The sequence below is a fragment of the Pseudophryne corroboree genome, chromosome 2 (genome assembly GCF_028390025.1).
Source record: "Pseudophryne corroboree isolate aPseCor3 chromosome 2, aPseCor3.hap2, whole genome shotgun sequence".
NCBI lineage: Eukaryota > Metazoa > Chordata > Amphibia > Anura > Myobatrachidae > Pseudophryne > Pseudophryne corroboree.
The window spans coordinates 46,818,536-46,838,440 of record NC_086445.1 but is presented as its reverse complement, the minus strand read 5'-3'; the positions used below and the strand labels follow the sequence as shown (position 1 = coordinate 46,838,440).

The 19,905-nt window shown below is 48.6% G+C and overlaps 1 protein-coding gene across 1 annotated transcript in view; it reads left to right on the top strand.

The window, feature by feature from the left end:
- The window catches only part of LOC134990002 (retinal guanylyl cyclase 2-like), a 253,537-nt gene that overhangs the window by 145,134 nt on the left and 88,498 nt on the right, over positions 1–19,905 (top strand). The window contains exon 5 of the mRNA XM_063950643.1: positions 6,925–7,021. Within this exon, the coding sequence (XP_063806713.1) occupies positions 6,925–7,021 (97 nt within the window). The remainder of the gene's footprint in view (positions 1–6,924; positions 7,022–19,905) is intronic.

Here is a 19,905-nt window from a genome sequence, read left to right as displayed (position 1 = left end):
CGTTTGTGACCAGTTTACTCTAATGGTATTAGGTCAGGTTACTAACTACTGCACACAATTACGTGCGGTCCAATCGTTCAGTACACGAGCACTACTTGTCATGTACTGAAAGATCAATGGAATCGATGTTTTCGGCTGCGATTCCTTCAACCAGAGCTTATATGGCCTATATGGGTTCTGCACCAACACCCCAGGCGTTGTGCCACTGGACTTTTATAGCGGACCTCTTTGTCTATTTACCTGTTACCTTATGACCTCCTGGTCTTGATACCTTATGGTCCGCTATACTCTAATGCTCAAATATTATTTTAACCAGGGATGCCTCCCTAGCCACCGTATATGTCACTTACACGTATGTTCCTCGACGAGTACCCGACTTTCCTTTTGGTTCCACCTTTAAAATTGTATAAACTTTTGTATACAAAACACACTCACTCAACACATGTACACTTTTGTTTCTATATCTATTTCTGCGCAGAAATTGTCTTCAGGCCAAAAGTGTTACCAATTAGGAGCAGGATCTGTTAAACTAAATTTCAGTTTTCCCAAAAATAGATTTGCGTTATTTACCGCGTCGCGTTATCTACCGCTGTGCGTTACTTATCGCCTTTGCGCTAATTATCGCTTTGCGCTAAAATCCACTTTATCACAACTTGAGCTACGTGGGCGTAACCAGACGCTACGTTGCGTAGTGTACGCTGCGTGCGTCTGCCTTTTGGATTGCGTACGCTAGTCTTTGTTAGCGACACGTGTACGCAATGCAAAGGATCCACCGTAACACAATATATTTATTTATCAATGTAGATGATCCCTGATCATCTACCGCAATCCACACTGACTGCCTTGTATCTCAGACAAACCGTGTGTTTGTTCTATACTTTAACTATTACCTCTACTTTTAAATAACAGCAAATCTCCTTTTAGCCCTTTCTATCAACTATAAAAATTTGGCAAACAGGAATAGTGATATACGAAAAATGAAACAGAAATGCAGATATATATGCGTGCGTGTATACGCAAGACAGAAGAGAAATAAAACAGTTTTAAAAAGACACAAGCGTTTTGTTCTTACTTCCGGTTACCGGGTTCCTTCAGCACTCTTTACCTAAGTGAAGCAGACGCTTATCCCGTCAGCAACTGCGAGACAACCTCCCACCCTTTGCTGGGGGATAATGTCTGCTGATCTACCTAGTGCAGATGTGAAAAGGACCGGACGAGTCCGCAATTGACAATGCTAAATTCCTTTGTCGTATAAACAACCCTTATGAAGCTAAGAACACTGTACGCTGCTTACTTAAGAAATACCGTAATGATACGCTATTTGCGTAACGATCGCTCAGCCGTAGGCGAGACGCTCAAGCGTCACGTTCGCTCACGGCCCAGTGATCACAGGACACGTTATTGGTTATGTCTAGGGGAAAGATTCGCTGTAACGTAGCATACGCTAGAGACCACGAGGAGGTCACTAGCGGTGCAGACGCTCACAACACTATACCTTTATGTTAAACCTTATACCGATGAAATACACTGAATACCTTAATGTGAGTACAGGGTGTAAGTGCAACCTTGTGTAACCTGACTATCTACAAAGCTGCATGAGCGTCACCGACGCTCAAATGAACACTTATCACTATAGGAAATACACAGATACTGGTTTAGGTTTCCAAGGCCTATTAACTGTATTATGTCTAATATACTTGTAAAAGGGGATAACAGTACATATGATACACTACAATATAACAGAGACTTCCTAACCACAGAACTAAACAATGAATACAAAAAGACAATACTACACTGACCTAAATGCAACACGATACAATACTATAAAGTTTAGTCTAGGGGAGATATGAGAGAAAAGAGAGAATAGAGAGAGAGAAATAGACACAGAGAGAGAGAGAGAGAGAGATTTGCTCACAGAAAGACAATGATTACGGAGAGAACTTACGCACAAAGGGTATGATCGCCTGCGCCTCGATATCCAGCTCCCGATTATCAGCAGATAACCGTTGATGAGAGAGTGCGCTGGATGTGGTCGGTCTGCCTATTTATGCCCCACACACAATGCAATCTCCTAGTCCCTACAATCCTACAGTTTATTGGACACAGGAATTCGGCCCTGTACTGTAACCAAAGGTCATAGGTTGATTCATACAGGTGGGCTGTGCTGATTTCCAACAGCTCAGGTGGGTGGGGAACTGGGTTTCCCGCCGCATACCTGAGTATGTGTAAATCATAGAAATGGACATAAACTTCTTATGTCCATAACTATTCGCACGAGCGATTAATACGCTCCAAACCAACACCGGAATATTGCTAATTAAATACTCTTCCGATGGGTATCAAACACTGCTGTATGACTCCTGTTAGACCCTTCGTGCAATACAAAGAGGGATTCCTCCGCTCAGGGACATTCTATCTAAACCAAACTTACAGAAACTATTGAGGGGAACATGATCTATAAACTACATTAATTGTGAACTTTTGTAACGAATGAGTCGCACGCTACGATCACATAAACTCTACCGTAAATGCGCATACTGCGCGTGCGAGTGCACGCTATTGCGGGTATGCGCTTCCACGGGAGAGCGTACGCATGCGCAGCACGGACCAGTGTGCGGTGCAAATATGGCAGTGTGCACTAAGACATTTTTCTGACTTTGACAGCAGTATAACACCAGTATGTGTGTATATACTTTTTAGGATATTTTCCAGCCTCCTATCAGCTGGCTCCTTGAGGGCGGCCGTATCTGGAGACGGTAACGCCACTTGTGTTGATAAGCGTGTGAGCGCCTTATCCACCCTAAGGGGTGTTTCCCAACGCGCCCTAACTTCTGGCGGGAAAGGGTATAACGCCAATAATTTTCTATCGGGGAAAACCCACGCATCATCACACACTTCATTTAATTTATCTGATTCAGGAAAAACTACAGGTAGTTTTTTCACACCCCACATAATACCCTCTTTTGTGGTACTTGTAGTATCAGAAAAATGTAACACCTCCTTCATTGCCCTTAACATGTAACGTGTGGCCCAAATGGAAAATACGTTTGTTTCTTCACCGTCGACACTGGAGTCAGTGTCCGTGTCTGTGTCTGTGTCGACCGACTGAGGTAAATGGGCGTTTTACAGCCCCTGACGGTGTTTGAGACGCCTGGACAGGTACTAATTGGTTTGCCGGCCGTCTCATGTCGTCAACCGACCTTGCAGCGTGTTGACATTATCACGTAATTCCCTAAATAGGCCATCCATTCCGGTGTCGACTCCCTAGAGAGTGACATCACCATTACAGGCAATTGCTCCGCCTCCTCACCAACATCGTCCTCATACATGTCGACACACACGTACCGACACACAGCACACACACAGGGAATGCTCTGATAGAGGACAGGACCCCACTAGCCCTTTGGGGAGACAGAGGGAGAGTTTGCCAGCACACACCAAAACGCTATAATTATACAGGGACAACCTTTATATAAGTGTTTTTCCCTTATAGCATCTTAATATATATAATCATATCGCCAAATAAGTGCCCCCCCTCTCTGTTTTAACCCTGTTTCTGTAGTGCAGTGCAGGGGAGAGCCTGGGAGCCTTCCCACCAGCATTTCTGTGAGGGAAAATGGCGCTGTGTGCTGAGGAGAATAGGCTCCGCCCCCTTTTCGGCGGGCCTCTTCTCCCGTTTTTCTGAGACCTGGCAGGGGTTAAATACATCCATATAGCCCCAGGGGCTATATGTGATGTATCTTTTAGCCAGTATAGGTATTTCATTGCTGCCCAGGGCGCCCCCCCCCCCCCCCCAGCGCCCTGCACCCTCAGTGACCGCTGGTGTGAAGTGTGCTGACAACAATGGCGCACAGCTGCAGTGCTGTGCGCTACCTCATGAAGACTGAAAAGTCTTCTGCCGCCGGTTTCTGGACCTCTTCACTCTTCGGCATCTGCAAGGGGGTCGGCGGCGCGGCTCTGGGACCGGACTCCATGGCTGGGCCTGTGTTCGATCCCTCTGGAGCTAATGGTGTCCAGTAGCCTAAGAAGCCAATCCATCCTGCACGCAGGTGAGTTCACTTCTTCTCCCCTAAGTCCCTCGTAGCAGTGAGCCTGTTGCCAGCAGGACTCACTGAAAATAAAAAACCTAACAAAACTTTTACTCTAAGCAGCTCTTTAGGAGAGCCACCTAGATTGCACCCTTCTCGGCCGGGCACAAAAATCTAACTGAGGCTTGGAGGAGGGTCATAGGGGGAGGAGCCAGTGCACACCACCTGATCCTAAAGCTTTTACTTTTGTGCCCTGTCTCCTGCGGAGCCGCTAATCCCCATGGTCCTGACGGAGTCCCCAGCATCCACTTAGGACGTCAGAGAAAGTGGAGTTAAACTCCGTGTCGATACCAGTGTTTGTTATTTTGGATAGTGAGCATAGAGAGACTCTGAAGGACTCTGTGACATAGGGACAGACCAGGGTAGATTTCCTTTCTGTTCCCTAACCTTTTGTGCAATAAGTTTACCTCAGCACTTACACATATCCAAACAGGTGTCGGCGTTGTCGACGGAGACACCCTCCCACACACATATCCGCTCTTTCACCTCATTAGAGGAGCCTTTTACCTCAGACATGTCGACACACGCGTACCGACACACCACACACACAGGGGATGCTCTATTTGAAGACAGTTCCCCCACCAGGCCCTTTGGAGAGACAGAGAGAGAGTATGCCAGCACACACTCCAGCGCTATATAACCCAGGGATTACACTCTAACTCAGTGTTTACCCAGTAGCTGCTGTATATACAATTTTTGCGCCTACATTTATGTGCCCCCCCCTCTCTTTCCACCCTTTGTGTACCAGGATACTGCAGGGGAGAGCCTGGGGAGCTTCCTTCCAGCGGAGCTGTGAAGAAAAAATAGCGCCGGTGTGCTGAGGAAGAAGGCCCGGCCCCCTCAGCGGCGGGCTTCTGTCCGTTTATGTAGTTTAATGGCGGGGGTTTTTACACATATACAGTGCTAGACTGTATTATGTGTGTTATATTATTGCCAAAAGGTAATCTAATTGCTGCCCAGGGCGCCCCCCCCCCCCCCCCAGCGCCCTGCACCCACCAGTGACCGGAGCGTGTGGTGTGCTGTGGGAGCAATGGCGCACAGCTGCAGTGCTGTGCGCTACCTTATTGAAGACCGGAGTCTTCAGCCGCCGATTTTCTCCTGGTTCTTCCATCTTCTGGCTCTGCAAGGGAGACGGCGGCGCGGCTCCTGGACCGGACGACCGAGGCTGGGCCTGTGTTCGATCCCTCTGGAGCTAATGGTGTCCAGTAGCCTTAGAAGCCCAAGCTAGCTGCAAGCAGGTAGGTTCGCTTCTCTCCCCTCAGTCCCACGTAGCAGTGAGTCTGTTGCCAGCAGATCTCACTGAAAATAAAAAACCTAACAAATACTTTCTTTCTAGGAGAGCCCCTAGAGTGCATCCAGCTCTGGCCGGGCACAGATACTAACTGAGGTCTGGAGGAGGGGCATAGAGGGAGGAGCCAGTTCACACCAGATATAGTACCTAATCTTTCTTTTAGAGTGCCCAGTCTCCTGCGGAGCCCGTCTATACCCCATGGTCCTTACGGAGTACCCAGCATCAGCTAGGACGTCAGAGAAACATAATTTATGTTATATGTGTCGGGTTCAATTCTCCTTTACAACTAACTTATTAAAAATGAAACATATAGAAAATGTGCATTTGTTCCATCATTTTCTTGTGATTGTAAGTGTAGGCAACATATAAAACACTGTACTCTAGGAGCTCCATGTATGAAATGGATCCTATCGTTTCACTCCAGTATTTCACAGATTGCCAACATGTGGCTCATAAGTGTTGTGGAACTATAACTCCCAGAATGCTGGTGGCTGGCAGGGCTGATACCTGTAACTAACTAAGCCCGCCGCAGTATTCTGTAACCCGTCGTGGGGTTGATTGGTAGGTGGAGGAAGAAGCCCCCGCAGCAGCATCTATTGACAGTTGCCCAATTGCAGCGTTGTGCCACTATTGGTCGACATGCAGTTGGTCGACAGGGTTGGTAGGCTGACATGCTCTATAGATCAACATGTGATAGGTTGACATGAAAAAAGGTCGACATAAGTTTTTCACAATTTTTTTATTTTATTTTTTCATTTTCATACTTTACGACCCACGTGGATTACAATTGGGAACGGTAACCTGTGCTGAGCGCAGCAGTAGCGGAGCGAGGAACCTGGCCCGAAGCATGGCGAGCGGACGCGATGCACTAATTGGGGTTTCCTGTTCACTCTACGAAGAAAACGACACCAAAAAAATGAAAAAAACAACTCATGTTGACCTTTTTTCATGTCAACCTATCACATATCGACACATAGACCATGTCGACCTAGCAACCCTGTCGACCCACTGCATGTCGACCAATAGTGGCCGACCTAATCACTGTCGACCAAAGTGTGGTTGACCAAACAACCCATACCTGGCAAAACAAATGGCTTCCCCGTACATCTGAGGGGTGAGATACCCACTGTAAATGTCCAGACATGCAGTAATACCCACTGGCGGGCTTTAGACATCACCATCCGTCACATTATGACAGATGCAGCTTCTCCATCCTAGTAGGACCTCCTTTCCCGATTGTCTGGGAATACAAACACTTTCCCAGCACGCCTGTGACTCTCCCATAGCACGCCCATAAGACGGATCATGTCTGTGCGTCGGCTGACCCCCTTCCCTCTCACCACCAGCAACACCCAATACATGTTCAGGACACTTTTCTGTGAGTGCAATGAAGTTGCAACTGCGAACATCAGGACTATTGCCACAATCAGGGCGCCTGTGCGGTGCGATTTAGATGCATGTGCCCCGCTACGTCCGACGTTGGCTGTATCAGGCCTTGTGTCTTTGTCCGACCTCAGTCACTGTATAACTCTTATGTCATTTCAGGCATAGCCTCCTTCAGATCCAGCTGGTGAAGGGGCCTAACAGAATATTGCTGTCTCTGGATGACCTGACCTTTATAAACCCCAAGCTGAGTATAAAGGTAAGAGCGCAACGCTTTCATCCGTTCTATTCTCTGATCCTTCATTAGCGTTGCTAGGCTTACTGTACAGTGTGTATATTTACCCGCCGTCAGGGTATACTACAGTAGGTTATTGTACACCGTGCTCCCTAAACCATAGTACACCTACCGCCACTAGAATACACTAATAATATAGCCAGCCATAGACATTTTCCATATTACTGTTTATTCCCAAATATAGTGTTCCTGCTAGGCTGATCAGCAGGGAGCTCATTATAGAAAATAAGATTTTACTCACCGGTAAATCTATTTCTCGTAGTCCGTAGTGGATGCTGGGAACTCCGAAAGGACCATGGGGAATAGCGGCTCCGCAGGAGACTGGGCACAACTAAAGAAAGCTTTAGGTCACCTGGTGTGCACTGGCTCCTCCCACTATGACCCTCCTCCAAGCCTCAGTTAGGACACTGTGCCCGGACGAGCTGACATAATAAGGAAGGATTTTAAATCCCGGGTAAGACTCATACCAGCCACACCAATCACACCGTATAACTCGTGATACTATACCCAGTTTAACAGTATGAAAACAACTGAGCCTCTCAACAGATGGCTCAACAATAACCCTTTAGTTAACAATAACTATGTACAAGTATTGCAGACAATCCGCACTTGGGATGGGCGCCCAGCATCCACTACGGACTACGAGAAATAGATTTACCGGTGAGTAAAATCTTATTTTCTCTGCTGGGAACTCCGAAAGGACCATGGGGATTATACCAAAGCTCCCAAACGGGCGGGAGAGTGCGGATGACTCTGCAGCACCGAATGAGAGAACTCAAGGTCCTCCTCAGCCAGGGTATCAAATTTGTAGAATTTTGCAAACGTGTTTGCCCCTGACCAAGTAGCAGCTCGGCAAAGTTGTAAAGCCGAGACCCCTCGGGCAGCCGCCCAAGATGAGCCCACCTTCCTTGTGGAATGGGCTATTATTGATTTAGGATGCGGCAGTCCAGCCGCAGAATGCGCCAGCTGAATTGTGCTACAAATCCAGCGAGGAATAGTCTGCTTAGAAGCAGGAGCACCCAGTTTGTTGGGTGCATACAGGATAAATAGCGAGTCAGTTTTCCTGACTCTAGCCATCCTGGAAACATAAATTTTCAAGGCCCTGACTACGTCCAGTAACTTGGAATCCTCCAAGTCCCTAGTAGCCGCAGGCACCACAATAGGTTGGTTCAAGTGAAAAGCTGATACCACCTTAGGGAGAAACTGGGGACGAGTCCTCAATTCCGCCCTATCCATATGGAAAATCAGATAAGGGCTTTTACACGACAAAGCCGCCAATTCTGACACACGCCTGGCCGAAGCCAAAGCCAATAACATGACCACTTTCCAAGTGAGATATTTTAGATCCACGGTTTTAAGCGGCTCAAACCAATGTGATTTTAAGAAACTCAACACCACGTTGAGATCCCAAGGTGCCACTGGAGGCACAAACGGGGGCTGAATATGCAGCACTCCTTTCACAAACGTCTGAACTTCAGGTAGTGAAGCTAGTTCTTTCTGGAAGAAAATCGACAGAGCCGAGATCTGTACCTTAATGGAGCCTAATTTCAGGCCCATAGTCACTCCTGCTTGTAGGAAGTGCAGAAATCAACCTAGTTGAAATTCCTCTGTTGGGGCCTTTTTGGCCTCACACCAAGCAACATATTTCCGCCATATGCGGTGATAATGATTTGCAGTTACATCTTTCCTGGCTTTAATCAGCGTAGGAATGACTTCCTCCGGAATGCCCTTTTCCTTCAGGATCCGGCGTTCAACCGCCATGCCGTCAAACGCAGCCGCGGTAAGTCTTGGAACAGACAGGGCCCCTGCTGCAGCAGGTCCTGTCTGAGCGGCAGAGGCCATGGGTCCTCTGAGATCATCTCTTGAAGTTCCAGGTACCACGCTCGTCTTGGCCAATCCGGAACCACGAGTATTGTTCTTACTCCTCGTTTTCTTATTATTCTCAGTACCCTTGGTATGAGAGGCAGAGGAGGGAACACATAAACTGACTGGTACACCCACGGTGACACTAGAGCGTGCACAGCTATCGCCTGAGGGTCCCTTGACCTGGCGCAATATCTCTCTAGTTTTTTGTTTAGGCGGGACGCCATCATGTCCACCTGTGGCCGTTCCCATCGATTTACAATCAGTGTGAAGAATTCTGGATGAAGTCCCCACTCTCCCGGGTGGAGGTCGTGCCTGCTGAGAAAGTCTGCTTCCCAGTTGTCCACTCCCGGAATGAACACTGCTGACAGTGCTAGTAGGTGATTTTCCGCCCATCGGAGAATCCTTGTGGCTTCTGCCATTGCCATCCTGCTTCTTGTGCCACCCTGTCGATTTACATGGGCGACTGCCGTGATGTTGTCTGACTGGATCAGTACCGGCTGGTGTAGAAGCAGGGATTTTGCCTGACTTAGGGCATTGTAAATGGCCCTTAGTTCCAGAATATTTATGTGTAGGGAAGTCTCCTGACTCGACCATAGTCCTTGGAAGTTTCTTCCCTGTGTGACTGCCCCCCAGCCTCGAAGGCTGGCATCCGTGGTCACCAGGACCCAGTCCTGTATGCCGAATCTGCGGCCCTCTAGAAGATGAGCACTCTGCAGCCACCACAGCAGAGACACCCTGGTTCTTGGAGACAGGGTTATTAGGCGATGCATCTGAAGATGCGTTCAGGACCATTGGTCCAACAGGTCCCACTGAAAGATTCTGGCATGGAACCTGCCGAAAGGAATTGCTTCGTAAGAAGCCACCATCTTTCCCAGGACCCGCGTGCAGTGGTGCACCGATACCTGTTTTGGTTTCAGGAGGTCTCTGACTAGAGATGACAGCTCCTTGGCTTTCTCCTCCGGGAGAAACACTTTTTTCTGGACTGTATCCAGAATCATACCCAGGAACAGTAGACGTGTCGTCGGAACCAGCTGTGATTTTGGAATATCCAGAATCCAACCGTGCTGGTGTAGCACCTCCTGAGATAGTGCTACTCCCACCAACAACTGCTCCTTGGACCTCGCCTTTATCAGGAGATCGTCCAAGTACGGGATAATTAAAACTCCCTTTTTTCGAAGGAGTATCATCATTTCCGCCATTACCTTGGTAAACACCCTCGGTGCCGTGGACAGTCCAAACGGCAGCGTCTGGAATTGGTAATGGCAATCCTGTACCACAAATCTGAGGTACTCCTGGTGAGGATAGTAAATGGGGACATGCAGGTAAGCATCCTTGATGTCCAGGGATACCATGTAATCCCCCTAGTCCAGGCTTGCAATAACCGCCCTGAGCGATTCCATCTTGAACTTGAATTTTTTTATGTATGTGTTCAAGGATTTCAAATTTAAAATGGGTCTCACCGAACCGTCAGGTTTCGGTACCACAAACAGTGTGGAATAGTAACCCCGTCCTTGTTGAAGTAGGGGCACCTTGATTATCACCTGCTGGGAATACAGCTTGTGAATTGCCGCTAGCACAGCCTCCCTATCTGAAGGAGTAATCGGCAAGGCAGATTTTAGGAACCGGTGGGGTGGAGACGCCTCAAATTCCAGTTTGTACCCTTGAGATACTATTTGCAGGATCCAGGGATCCACCTGTGAGCGAGCCCACTGATCGCTAAAATTTTTGAGGCGGCCCCCCACCGTACCTGGCTCCGCCTGTGGAGCCCCACTGTCATGCGGCGGACTTGGAAGAAGCGGGGGAGGACTTTTGCTCCTGGGAACCTGCTGTTTGTTGCAGCCTTTTTCCCCTACCTCTGCCTCTGGACAGAAAGGACCCGCCTTTTCCACACCTGTTTTTCTGAGTCCGAAAGGACTGTACCTGATAAAACGGCGCCTTTTTAGGCTGTGAGGGAACATGGGGTAAAAATGCAGACTTTCCAGCAGTTGCTGTGGAAACTAGGTCTGAGAGACCATCCCCAAATAACTCCTCACCCTTATAAGGCAAAACTTCCATGTGCCTTTTTGAATCTGCATCCCCTGTCCACTGGCGAGTCCATAAGCCTCTCCTAGCAGAAATGGATAATGCACTTATTTTAGATGCCAGCCGGCAGATCTCCCTCTGTGCATCTCTCATGTATAAGACTGAGTCTTTTATATGGTCTATGGTTAGGAGAATAGTGTCCCTGTCTAGGGTGTCAATATTTTCTGACAGGGAAACTGACCACGCAGCGGCAGCACTGCACATCCAAGCTGACGCAATAGCTGGTCTAAGTATAATGCCTGAGTGTGTATATACAGACTTCAGGATCGCCTCCTGCTTTCTATCAGCAGGTTCCTTGAGGGCGGCCGTATCCGGAGACGGTAGTGCCACCTTTTTAGACAAACGTGTGAGCGCTTTATCCACCCTAGGGGGTGTCTCCCAACGTGACCTATCCTCTGGCGGGAAAGGGAACGCCATTAGTAACTTCTTAGAGATTACCAATCTTTTATCAGGGAAAGCCCACGCTTCTTCACACACTTCATTTAATTCTTCTGATGGGGGAAAAACCACGGGTAGTTTTTTCTCCCCAAACATAATACCCTTTTTAGTGGTACCTGGGTTTATATCAGAAATTTGTAACACCTCTTTCATTGCTTCAATCATGCAACGAATGGCCTTAGTGGACATTAGACTAGACTCATCGTCGTCGACACTGGTGTCAGTATCCGTGTCGACATCTGCATCTGCCATCTGAGGTAGCGGGCGTTTTAGAGCCCCCGATGGCCTTTGAGACATCTGGACAGGCACGAGCTGAGAAGCCGGCTGTCCCGCATATGGCATGTCGTCAAATTTTTTGTGTAAGGAGTCGACACGTGCACGCAATTCCTTCCATAAGTCCATCCACTCAGGTGTCTGCCCCGCAGGGGGTGACATCCCTTCTATAGGCATCTGCTCCACCTCCACATCATTATCCTCATCAAACATGTCGACACAGCCGTACCGACACACCGCACACACACAGGGAATGCTCTAACAGAGGACAGGACCCACAAAAGCCCTTTGGGGAGACAGAGTGAGAGTATGCCAGCACACACCAGAGCGCTATATAATGCAGGGACTAACTGAATTATGTCCCCTATAGCTGCTGTTATATATACTGCGCCTAAATTTAGTGCCCCCCCTCTCTTTTTTACCCTTTTTCTGTAGTGTAGACTGCAGGGGAGAGCCAGGGAGCTTCCTTCCAGCGGAGCTGTGAGGGAGAAATGGCGCCAGTGTGCTGAAGGAGGTAGCTCCGCCCCTTTTTCGCGGACTATTCTCCCGCTATTTTATGGATTCTGGCTGGGGTAATTATAACATATATAGCCTCTGGGGCTATATATTGTGATATTTTTGCCAGCCAAGGTGTTTTTATTGCTGCTCAGGGCGCCCCCCCCTAGCGCCCTGCACCCTCAGTGACCGGAGTGTGAAGTGTGTATGAGGAGCAATGGCGCACAGCTGCAGTGCTGTGCGCTACCTTGGTGAAGACTGATGTCTTCTGCCGCCGATTTTCCGGACCTCTTCTTGCTTCTGGCTCTGTAAGGGGGACGGCGGCGCGGCTCCGGGACCGAACACCAAGGCCAGTTCCATGCGGTCGATCCCTCTGGAGCTAATGGTGTCCAGTAGCCTAAGAAGCCCAGGCTAGCTGCAAGCAGGTAGGTTCGCTTCTTCTCCCCTTAGTCCCTCGCTGCAGTGAGCCTGTTGCCAGCAGGTCTCACTGAAAATAAAAAACCTAATTCTATACTTTCTTTTAGAAGCTCAGGAGAGCCCCTAGTGTGCATCCAACCTCGGCCGGGCACAAAATCTAACTGAGGCTTGGAGGAGGGTCATAGTGGGAGGAGCCAGTGCACACCAGGTGACCTAAAGCTTTCTTTAGTTGTGCCCAGTCTCCTGCGGAGCCGCTATTCCCCATGGTCCTTTCGGAGTTCCCAGCATCCACTAGGACGTCAGAGAAATGTAAAAGTGTCCGGCACCTGCAGGATCACAAAGCACCCTCTCACATAGAGAATACAGAAGCCAGAACGCATGTTACCATGTAGCTGTCTACTGACTGCTATTATACCTCTGATACTGGCACACAATATCTGACCTCCGTGGATGGGGTCGCAGGGGAGGGCCTGTAAATGACATCACTGCTGTGGCTGCCTGCATAACAAAGCCCACTGATGGAGAGTGAAAGTACAGGGTAAGAAGTGAGCATGTTCTGCTACAGTATTTCCCTAGTAGAAGAACAGATCCTTATCATACCTCCCAACTGTCCCGATTTTCGCAGGACAGTCCCGTTTTTTGGGGACTGTCCCGCTGTCCCACCCGCGGGCAGCAGTGTCCCGCGGTGAGGGGGGGCAGGTGGGAGGCTCTGTCTCTCGCTGCCCTGCTTAGCAGAGTCAGAGGGGGCATGCCAGCAGCTCCCAGAGCGCTGGGCATGCCCCCTCAGTGACGAAAACAGGGGCGTGGCTCGTGACTGCAGGTCCTCCGTGAAGCCACGCCTTTTTTCTTAGATCACACCCCTTTTCTGGGAGCGTGTGTCCCTCTTTATGGAAATAGAAAGTTGGGAGGTATGCCTTATGACTGTGGTACAGTAATATAGGTGCAGGGAGTGCAGCTGCTATGGAGACCAGAGCTAAGAGGAGCCACCTTCCTTGTCACAGTTACATGTGTTATATATATGGGGTGTAGCTACCATAGGTGCAGGGAGTGCAGCTGCTATGGAGACCAGAGCTGAGAGGAGCTACCTTCCCTGTCACAGTTACATGTGTTATATCATACCTCCCAACTGTCCCGATTTTCGCGGGACAGTCCCGTTTTTTGGGGACTGTCCCGCTGTCGTGGTGTGCGATCGCGGCACTCCCGCAAAGCCACGCCCCCTTTCCGATAAGTCACGCCCCTTTCGGAAATCGGGCGCGGCTTCGCGGCTTTACATGTGTTATATACAGAGTGTAGGTACCATAGGTGCAGGGAGTGCAGCTGCTATGGGGCCCAGAGCTGAGAGGGGCCACCTTCCCTGTCACAGTTACATGTGTTATATACAGGGTGTAGCTACCATAGGTGCCGGGAGTGCAGCTGCTATGGGGCCCAGATCTGAGAGGGGCCACCTTACCTGTCACAGTTACATGTGTTATATAGTACAGGGTGTAGCTACCATAGGTGCAGGCAGTGCTGCTGCTATGGGGCCCAGAGCTGAGAGGGGCCACCTTCCCTGTCACAGTTACATGTGTTATATACAGGGTGTAGCTACCATAGGTGCAGGGAGTGCAGCTGATATGGGGCCCAGAGCTGAGAGGGGCCACCTTCCCTGTCACCGTTACATGTGTTATATACTAGAGATGAGCGCCTGAAATTTTTCGGGTTTTGTGTTTTGGTTTTGGGTTCGGTTCCGCGGCCGTGTTTTGGGTTCGAACGCGTTTTGGCAAAACCTCACCGAATTTTTTTTGTCGGATTCGGGTGTGTTTTGGATTCGGGTGTTTTTTTCAAAAAACACTAAAAAACGGCTTAAATCATAGAATTTGGGGGTCATTTTGATCCCAAAGTATTATTAACCTCAAAAACCATAATTTACACTCATTTTCAGTCTATTCTGAATACCTCACACCTCACAATATTATTTTTAGTCCTAAAATTTGCACCGAGGTCGCTGTGTGAGTAAGATAAGCGACCCTAGTGGCCGACACAAACACCGGGCCCATCTAGGAGTGGCACTGCAGTGTCACGCAGGATGTCCCTTCCAAAAAACCCTCCCCAAACAGCACATGACGCAAAGAAAAAAAGAGGCGCAATGAGGTAGCTGTGTGAGTAAGATTAGCGACCCTAGTGGCCGACACAAACACCGGGCCCATCTAGGAGTGGCACTGCAGTGTCACGCAGGATGGCCCTTCCAAAAAACCCTCCCCAAACAGCACATGACGCAAAGAAAAAAAGAGGAGCAATGAGGTAGCTGTGTGAGTAAGATTAGCGACCCTAGTGGCCGACACAAACACCGGGCCCATCTAGGAGTGGCACTGCAGTGTCACGCAGGATGTCCCTTCCAAAAAACCCTCCCCAAACAGCACATGACGCAAAGAAAAAAAGAGGCGCAATGAGGTAGCTGTGTGAGTAAGATTAGCGACCCTAGTGGCCGACACAAACACCGGGCCCATCTAGGAGTGGCACTGCAGTGTCACGCAGGATGTCCCTTCCAAAAAACCCTCCCCAAACAGCACATGACGCAAAGAAAAAAAGAGGCGCAATGAGGTAGCTGACTGTGTGAGTAAGATTAGCGACCCTAGTGGCCGACACAAACACCGGGCCCATTTAGGAGTGGCACTGCAGTGTCACGCAGGATGTCCCTTCCAAAAAACCCTCCCCAATCAGCACATGATGCAAAGAAAAAGAAAAGAAAAAAGAGGTGCAAGATGGAATTGTCCTTGGGCCCTCCCACCCACCCTTATGTTGTATAAACAAAACAGGACATGCACACTTTAACCAACCCATCATTTCAGTGACAGGGTCTGCCACACGACTGTGACTGATATGACGGGTTGGTTTGGACCCCCCCCAAAAAAGAAGCAATTAATCTCTCCTTGCACAAACTGGCTCTACAGAGGCAAGATGTCCACCTCATCATCACCCTCCGATATATCACCGTGTACATCCCCCTCCTCACAGATTATCAATTCGTCCCCACTGGAATCCACCATCTCAGCTCCCTGTGTACTTTGTGGAGGCAATTGCTGCTGGTCAATGTCTCCGCGGAGGAATTGATTATAATTCATTTTAATGAACATCATCTTCTCCACATTTTCTGGATGTAACCTCGTACGCCGATTGCTGACAAGGTGAGCGGCGGCACTAAACACTCTTTCGGAGTACACACTTGTGGGAGGGCAACTTAGGTAGAATAAAGTCAGTTTGTGCAAGGGCCTCCAAATTGCCTCTTTTTCCTGCCAGTATAAGTACGGACTGTGTGACGTGCCTACTTGGATGCGGTCACTCATATAATCCTCCACCATTCTATCAATGTTGAGAGAATCATATGCAGTGACAGTAGACGACATGTCCGTAATCGTTGTCAGGTCCTTCAGTCCGGACCAGATGTCAGCATCAGCAGTCGCTCCAGACTGCCCTGCATCACCGCCAGCAGGTGGGCTCGGAATTCTGAGCCTTTTCCTCGCACCCCCAGTTGCGGGAGAATGTGAAGGAGGAGATGTTGACAGGTCGCGTTCCGCTTGACTTGACAATTTTGTCACCAGCAGGTCTTTCAACCCCAGCAGACTTGTGTCTGCCGGAAAGAGAGATCCAAGGTAGGCTTTAAATCTAGGATCGAGCACGGTGGCCAAAATGTAGTGCTCTGATTTCAACAGATTGACCACCCGTGAATCCTTGTTAAGCGAATTAAGGGCTCCATCCACAAGTCCCACATGCCTAGCGGAATCGCTCCGTGTTAGCTCCTCCTTCAATGTCTCCAGCTTCTTCTGCAAAAGCCTGATGAGGGGAATGACCTGACTCAGGCTGGCAGTGTCTGAACTGACTTCACGTGTGGCAAGTTCAAAGGGCATCAGAACCTTGCACAACGTTGAAATCATTCTCCACTGCGCTTGAGACAGGTGCATTCCACCTACTATATCGTGCTCAATTGTATAGGCTTGAATGGCCTTTTGCTGCTCCTCCAACCTCTGAAGCATATAGAGGGTTGAATTCCACCTCGTTACCACTTCTTGCTTCAGATGATGGCAGGGCAGGTTCAGTAGTTTTTGGTGGTGCTCCAGTCTTCTGTACGTGGTGCCTGTACGCCGAAAGTGTCCCGCAATTCTTCTGGCCACCGACAGCATCTCTTGCACGCCCCTGTCGTTTTTAAAAAAATTCTGCACCACCAAATTCAAGGTATGTGCAAAACATGGGACGTGCTGGAATTTGCCCATATTTAATGCACACACAATATTGCTGGCGTTGTCCGATGCCACAAATCCACAGGAGAGTCCAATTGGGGTAAGCCATTCCGCGATGATCTTCCTCAGTTGCCGTAAGAGGTTTTCAGCTGTGTGCGTATTCTGGAAAGCGGTGATACAAAGCGTAGCCTGCCTAGGAAAGAGTTGGCGTTTGCGAGATGCTGCTACTGGTGCCGCCGCTGCTGTTCTTGCGGCGGGAGTCCATACATCTACCCAGTGGGCTGTCACAGTCATATAGTCCTGACCCTGCCCTGCTCCACTTGTCCACATGTCCGTGGTTAAGTGGACATTGGGTACAACTGCATTTTTTAGGACACTGGTGAGTCTTTTTCTGACGTCCGTGTACATTCTCGGTATCGCCTGCCTAGAGAAGTGGAACCTAGATGGTATTTGGTAACGGGGGCACACTGCCTCAATAAATTGTCTAGTTCCCTGTGAACTAACGGCGGATACCGGACGCATGTCTAACACCAACATAGTTGTCAAGGCCTCAGTTATCCGCTTTGCAGCAGGATGACTGCTGTGATATTTCATCTTCCTCGCAAAGGACTGTTGAACAGTCAATTGCTTACTGGAAGTAGTACAAGTGGGCTTACGACTTCCCCTCTGGGATGACCATCGACTCCCAGCAGCAACAACAGCAGCGCCAGCAGCAGTAGGCGTTACACGCAAGGATGCATCGGAGGAATCCCAGGCAGGAGAGGAATCGTCAGAATTGCCAGTGACATGGCCTGCAGGACTATTGGCATTCCTGGGGAAGGAGGAAATTGACACTGAGGGAGTTGGTGGGGTGGTTTGCGTGAGCTTGGTTACAAGAGGAAGGGATTTACTGGTCAGTGGACTGCTTCCGCTGTCACCCAAAGTTTTTGAACTTGTCACTGACTTATTATGAATGCGCTGCAGGTGACGTATAAGGGAGGATGTTCCGAGGTGGTTAACGTCCTTACCCCTACTTATTACAGCTTGACAAAGGGAACACACGGCTTGACACCTGTTGTCCGCATTTCTGTTGAAATACCTCCACACCGAAGAGCTGTTTTTTTTGGTATTTTCACCTGGCATGTCAACGGCCATATTCCTCCCACGGACAACAGGTGTCTCCCCGGGTGCCTGACTTAAACAAACCACCTCACCATCAGAATCCTCCTGGTCAATTTCCTCCCCAGCGCCAGCAACACCCATATCCTCCTCATCCTGGTGTACTTCAACACTGACATCTTCAATCTGACTATCAGGAACTGGACTGCGGGTGCTCCTTCCAGCACTTGCAGGGGGCGTGCAAATGGTGGAAGGCGCATGCTCTTCACGTCCAGTGTTGGGAAGGTCAGGCATCGCAACCGACACAATTGGACTCTCCTTGTGGATTTGGGATTTCGAAGAATGCACAGTTCTTTGCTGTGCTGCTTTTGCCAGCTTGAGTCTTTTCATTTTTCTAGCGAGAGGCTGAGTGCTTCCATCCTCATGTGAAGCTGAACCACTAGCCATGAACATAGGCCAGGGCCTCAGCCGTTCCTTGCCACTCCGTGTCGTAAATGGCATATTGGCAAGTTTACGCTTCTCCTCCGACAATTTTATTTTAGGTTTTGGAGTCCTTTTTTTTCTGATATTTGGTGTTTTGGATTTGACATGCTCTGTACTATGACATTGGGCATCGGCCTTGGCAGACGACGTTGCTGGCATTTCATCGTCTCGGCCATGACTAGTGGCAGCAGCTTCAGCACGAGGTGGAAGTGGATCTTGATCTTTCCCTAATTTTGGAACCTCAACATTTTTGTTCTCCATATTTTAATAGGCACAACTAAAAGGCACCTCAGGTAAACAATGGAGATGGATACTAGTATACAATTATGGACTGCCTGCCGAGTGCAGACACAGAGGTAGCCACAGCCGTGAACTACCGTACTGTACTGTGTCTGCTGCTAATATAGACTGGTTGATAAAGAGATGTCTATGTAACTATGTATGTATAAAGAAGAAAGAAAAAAAAACCACGGTTAGGTGGAATACAATTATGGACGGACTGCCTGCCGAGTGCAGACACAGAGGTAGCCACAGCCGTGAACTACCGTACTGTACTGTGTCTGCTGCTAATAATATAGACTGGTTGATAAAGAGATGTCGTAGTAGTATGTATGTATAAAGAAGAAAGAAAAAAAAACCACGGTTAGGTGGTATACAATTATGGACGGACTGCCTGCCGAGTGCAGACACAGAGGTAGCCACAGCCGTGAACTACCGTACTGTACTGTGTCTGCTGCTAATATAGACTGGTTGATAAAGAGATGTCTATGTAACTATGTATGTATAAAGAAGAAAGAAAAAAAAACCACGGTTAGGTGGTATACAATTATGGACGGACTGCCTGCCGAGTGCAGACACAGAGGTAGCCACAGCCGTGAACTACCGTACTGTACTGTGTCTGCTGCTAATATAGACTGGTTGATAAAGAGATGTCTATGTAACTATGTATGTATAAAGAAGAAAGAAAAAAAAACCACGGTTAGGTGGTATACAATTATGGACGGACTGCCTGCCGAGTGCAGACACAGAGGTAGCCACAGCCGTGAACTACCGTACTCTACTGTGTCTGCTGCTAATATAGACTGGTTGATAAAGAGATGTCGTAGTAGTATGTATGTATAAAGAAGAAAAAAAAACCACGGTTAGGTGGTATACAATTATGGACGGACTGCCTGCCGAGTGCAGACACAGAGGTAGCCACAGCCGTGAACTACCGTACTGTGTCTGCTGCGACTGGATGATAAATGATATAAAAAATATATATATATCACTACTGCAGCCGGACAGGTATATATTATATATTATATAATGACGGACCTGCTGGACACTGTCTGTCAGCAGAATGAGTTTTATTTTTATAGAATAAAAAAAACAACAACACACAAGTGAAGTCACACGACGAGTGTTTAACTTTTTCAGGCAATCACAATATAAGTATACTACTAACTATACTGGTGGTCAGTGTGGTCAGGTCACTGGTCA